Source organism: Alexandromys fortis, unplaced genomic scaffold (genome assembly GCF_014885135.2).
Source record: "Alexandromys fortis isolate MF-2015 unplaced genomic scaffold, M_Fortis_MF-2015_v1.1 scaffold_435, whole genome shotgun sequence".
In the NCBI taxonomy this organism is placed as follows: Eukaryota; Metazoa; Chordata; class Mammalia; order Rodentia; family Cricetidae; genus Alexandromys; species Alexandromys fortis.
Window position 1 is genome coordinate 84,782 of NW_026068304.1, and position 5,759 is coordinate 90,540.

General features: G+C 36.7%; 1 protein-coding gene across 1 annotated transcript; it reads left to right on the plus strand.

Moving 5' to 3' along the window:
* The first annotated feature begins 3,697 nt into the window (after positions 1–3,697).
* Positions 3,698–4,666, plus strand: LOC126495052 (olfactory receptor 10A5-like). Its single transcript, XM_050132660.1, has one exon. It carries the CDS (start codon positions 3,701–3,703, stop codon positions 4,664–4,666), a length of 966 nt encoding a protein of 321 aa, XP_049988617.1. The 5' UTR covers positions 3,698–3,700.
* The last annotated feature ends 1,093 nt before the right edge of the window (positions 4,667–5,759 follow it).

A 5,759-nucleotide genomic window follows, 5' to 3' on the forward strand; every position in this document is an offset into this window, starting at 1 on the left:
TCAGAAGAGTAGGCATCAAACCAAGCTGACAACCCAAAGGAAATTTACTACTTCTTGGACAGCAGTCACTCCCATAATCTGTAGGCCAAGGGGGATGTGTTCTTAAGGAGACCCCTTGCCATAGTAAACATAGGAAGTGTGGTTTGGCTGCCTGGGTCATTGCTCTCTCCCAGATGTGGTCCTGTAGATTCACCTAAGTTTCCCTTCAGGTCCCCAGTGTAGGCCACTGAGATCACTGATCATCTGTGCTTTGTGGCATCAAAGTGACTCGTTAACAACTTTTTAATGACGACACAGCCAGTAACTGTCCATTAGTACATCATTTAGACTGAAGACCGAGTTCAGCCTGACAGCAGCAGCACATTGGAATGAAGAGAGTAGACTTCTCTTGGAAAAAGTCACCAGGCTTTTACTGTTGGGTCTCCAGAGTTTTTTGCAGATCCCAGAGACTGTGATTCTGGATATAGGTCTGGAGGGACCAGGGGCTTGGTGGAAGCATGGGAGAACAGAGGCGAGTGATCCCAGGCTAACCACAGCTCTCAGCAGAGAGAAACTCTTGGGGAAATCAGATGCTCAAGTACAGTGTCTTTGTTTCCTAAATCTATTAAACTCTACATGTTCAGGAAGACACTGGCCTTCTTCTTCCTTCTTCCATAGATATCTTAGACAGCCCATCTATTCCCAGACTTTTAACAAATCACCCTTGTGGAGATGAAACTTGGGCATGGATCAGTGGTGGAGTCTCCTACTCGACTTCTCTGCATGCAGTAATGGTGAAGACTCACACGCACACACACACACACACACACACACACACACATACATCTCATTTTTATTCCACTCTATTTGATGTATCCAGGGTTCATTTTAAATTCATTTGGGGTAATCTGTCATTATTATGCTCAAAATTTTTATACTTCCCATAATCTATAGAATAAAATATATTCTCACAATGCATTTTAAGTCCAAATACTAGCTTACTGCTCAAAGGTCAGTTCTTGCCTTTATCCACTCAATTATATTCATACTCAATTTTTTCCCTTTTAAAAATGCATTTTTAGCTTCTCTACTGTCCCATACTATATTCCCAAAGTCAGATGCCTTGGTTGACATTCTGCATGCAATCCTTACTGGTCATGAAAGTTCATACAATGGCTCTAAGTTCCCATCCTTTCATTATTTAATTTGTAAATGTAATACAGTAATAAATTCTATGTGTATATTATTCAATCTATAATGATAAAATAAGAGAAATAGAACCTAACCACTGACTTATGTGATCTCTTGATAAATCGGTTATAGAAATATGACTTGTTATATATTGAATTGCCACAAATGTTGTTTCAAGTTTGTCATTTATCTTTAAAATACTGAACAGAAATTTATTCTTATCAACCTGTTAATCTAAATATAAAAATACATCAAAGTGAATAGGGTATAAATTATGGAATAAAGTATAAAATGCAATTGCTTCATTAAGAGAAATAGTGAAATTAATACATTGGCAGTTTTGACATTCGTAGATAAAATATTGTATTTTAAAATTAATGTATTTGCCTTAAGTTAAGTATAATATTTGTAGCATTCACTGACCTAAACATATAGCATATCTTCTAATGCTGTTAAGCCTTCATTTATAGCACAATCCTTAATGACTTCAAAGAAGCCCATAGTAAATCAATTTATGTCAAATGTTGTTCCATCTATTCTTTTCATTCTTTAGTTGATGTTACAATATCATGACAGATGATAAAAGGCAAAATCTAGAAAACACACCTCTCCAAATTTAATCTAAAATTGTAGAGCATACCTAGTTCAAAATGTCATTAGTATATAATTTAAAATATATTTGGGTTTGACCTATAATTTTTAACATAACTGAGTAAAATACTTTTCATTATTGAAAACTATCTATTGTACACCCACGACACATAATCAAATATCAGTTCACTGTGTCAGCATGAACTGATTTCTGGGTTGTCTAATCTGTTCTCTTGGTCTTCATATTTGCTTTTATGTCCTTTTGCATGTTTTTCTACTCTTTGTAAATTTGCCACATAGCCTAGATTTTTAATTAAACCTTTCTAATTTTTAATTTTCATTCAGCTTTTATTTTTAAGTATTCAAAAGCAATTTCTTAGGAACTGATTCATGTTTCTCAATATGAAGGTTGCTGCCCTGTCTGCTTCTATATCTACATTCTAGTACTAAATCTGAATGACTTTTCTTCACAGTTGTCTACAGCTCCATTCAGTATTTACAACATCTTCCACATGAGATATACTTGTATGCTGTAAGTTTAGCTAAACTTTATTGTACTCTCGTTATGCTTTCTATTCTTATACATAAATTCTTATATTTGGAGCATGTCTGTACTTCACTTGTTTCTATTTTTGAAATTTATTTTTGTTATAATATTTTCATAATTGCATAAAGATTTTTCATGCCTATGTTTTAACCAACTTTAATTTCTCAATACCTAAAAAGTACTAACTGTTTGTGTTAGGGGTTCTTAATCTTCATATGTGTCCTCCAAGATACAGTATGCTTTCGTTATATTTCATTAAATTTTTTGATTCATTCATAAATGCTATATTTGTATAATTTCCACCTCTAGTAGTTATTTTATACCTATTTAAAATTAATCTCTTTCATTAGACTCTGGACTTCAATGCGCCCTCACACATCATCAAACCAGTTACTTTACAAGAACTGAATAAATTTTGAAACTTTCATATCATTTAGAATCTACCTTATACATTGTGTAGTTGATGGACTATTGAATGTTTGCCTTTGAAATTTCATGGTAATGTTTCTCAGAAGTTTAACAAAAAATTAAGGAAATTGTTAGTGCAGGGGTTATTCATTTGTTGGGATACTTGTGGTTTTCCATTTTAAATTGTTTGAAACCTATTGCACACATTAATTTTCCGCCTTCTTATATATTATTATTCTGAAGATCTTAATTTTAAGATAAAATGATGATGCAACTACTGACCACCAATTGTCAGTTTGGGCTCTGATATATTGAAGATGAAGATGCTAGAATTGGTATTAACTGAGAAGGTAAAAAACAATTACAATTTTCTAAGTTGAGGTAGTCTACAGTTCTTACATTTAAGGTGTGGCATTAATCTGACCCACTAAATTAGTTTTTAGGCATGCCTCCTCCTTTTCCTCCAATGATGCAAATCACAATATAATAAATAGTAATTTGTCAAAGTGTTCTGGAGGCACAGGCCGGAGGCACTCATAAAAATACCTGTCAAATTTGTCAGTAGATAAAGACTGAAACAGTAATATATTGATGAAGGGAAATAAATATAATGTACAAATAAAATGTTCATATTGTTTTTCACTTGATTCTACTTCTTTGCCTCAGGAACCTTTTCATTCAGCCTATTTACTTAGGTAAGTTCAGTGTAACAGAAGGATGAAACTACATAAAAACGCTCAATTTGTTTTATAAAATGCATAATTTTTTAAAAAAATGAATAGAATAAAGAAAATGATTAACAATATCACAGTTTTAGTGTTTGCTTTATATCTTTGTCTTTCTTTTTAGGCAGCACAAGGTCTGTTTTCTTTTGAAGGGTCTGATTTTAACTCTTTCCCTGCCAATTATCAGGAGTCTAAAAAACAAATCCAGAATCTGATTTGGACAATCAAGAATCTATGTCCTTGAGCACATTTAAAACTTATGTTCATGCCCATGGCTGCAGGAAACTGGTCAAGAATAACTGAATTTGTTCTCATGAGCTTCTCTTCCCTGCCTACTGAAATACAGATCATTCTCTTCCTGGCATTTCTAGCCATCTACCTAATCACTCTGCTGGGAAACAGCCTCATCATTCTGGTGACACTGGCTGATCCCATGTTGCAAAGCCCAATGTACTTCTTCCTCAGAAAAATGTCCTTCTTAGAGCTTGGCTTCAACCTGGTCATTGTGCCCAAAATGTTGGGGACCCTGATTGCCCAGGACACAAGCATCTCCTTACTTGGCTGTGCCACTCAGATGTATTTCTTCTTCTTCTTTGGAGTGGCTGAATGCTTCCTCCTTGCCACCATGGCCTATGACCGCTATGTAGCCATCTGCAGTCCCTTGCATTACCCAGTTATCATGAACCAAGAGACACGGGCCAAACTGGCTGCTGCCTCCTGGTTTCCAGGATTCCCTGTAGCCACTGTGCAGACCACATGGCTCTTCAGTTTTCCATTCTGTGCCAACAACAAGGTGAACCACTTCTTCTGTGACAGCCCACCTGTGCTGAGGCTGGTCTGTGCAGACACAGCACAGTTTGAGGTCTATGCCATTGTAGGCACCATTCTGGTCGTCATGATACCCTGCCTGCTGATCCTGTGTTCCTACACTCGCATTGCTGCATCTATCCTCAAGATTCCATCAGCCAAAGGGAAGCACAAAGCCTTCTCTACCTGCTCCTCACATCTCCTCGTTGTCTCTCTTTTCTATGTATCTTTAAGCCTCACTTACTTTAGGCCTAAATCAAATAATTCCCCTGAAAGCAAGAAGTTGCTGTCATTGTCCTATACTGTTGTGACTCCCATGTTGAACCCTATCATCTATAGCCTGAGGAATAATGAGGTGAAGAATGCTCTCAGCCGGACCTTCAACAAGGTCCTGGGTCTCAGAAGCCACATCACATGAAATTGCTTTCCCCTCTTTCCATGTCCACTGGAGTTACACCCAATTGTTTAATGGCTGTTAGGAAGCTCAGTAGAGACAAAGGACATAGAGGTCATTGATATCCATCTATGCTTCTCTGCCTTCCTATTGTGTGAACATTTTTTTCTCACCAGAGTAATTTGAATTATTGGTACTCTGTGGCCAGTTTAAGGTATTTATTTTGCAAACAGGCAAGAAAGTAAACTGTGTGTGATTCCTTCTAATGTGCACTTGGAATCATATACCAGAAAATTCAGTAAAAAGCATCAAAAGTCATTCTGGTCCCTTGTTTGGCTTTAACTAGTCTGGTTCCAGGTAAGAAGGAACATTCCTATTCTTCTACTGCATGTTTTTTTTATTATTTCCTTTTATTTCACTTTTTCCTTAGGTAGGCAGTTTGGGACCTCAAACAGAGGAGGGTCAACTACTAATGCCCATGCATATTTACATAGCCTCACCAGTGTCATTGGCTCTTCCCATAGGCTACTTTGGCCAGGTGGAATAACCTAATCTACAGTTCTCCCAATTCCATTTTTAGGTTATAACCCTTTGTTAAAAACAATTGCAAATTTTCACATACTATCTGTTGTGATACTGTCCTCAGCAGGGTTCCCATGGACCCCTGCAAATGCCAGCAAAGGTCCTTCTAAGAGCACTAGTGTATTGAGCATAGTGATTTTGTATTTTAAAGTTATATGCATTGTCAGCATGAAAAGACAAAAGCCCATCACAAGTGAATACATTAATCAATATTGAATGGAGGAGGGTCATTTGTCTATGGGTTACTTTCATTGGTTAATAAAGAAACTGCATTGGCCTTTGATAGGACAGAAAGTTAGGTAAGTGGAGTAGACAGAACAGAATACTGGGAGAAAGAAGCAGATTCAGGCATTCGCCATGCCTCTCCTACCCAAGACAGATGGTGGTTAGAATGTTCCCTGTAAGCTACCACCTAGTGGTGCTACACACACTAATAGAAATGGGTTAATCAAGATGTGAGAGTTAGCCAATAAGAGGCTGGAACTAATGGGCCAGGCAGTGTTTAAAAGAATACAATTTGTGTGTTGTTATTTCC

Bases quoted from the DNA above. Each gene is read 5' to 3' on its own strand.
- LOC126495052 (XM_050132660.1), top strand. From the start codon at position 3,701: ATGTTCATGCCCATGGCTGCAGGAAACTGGTCAAGAATAACTGAATTT.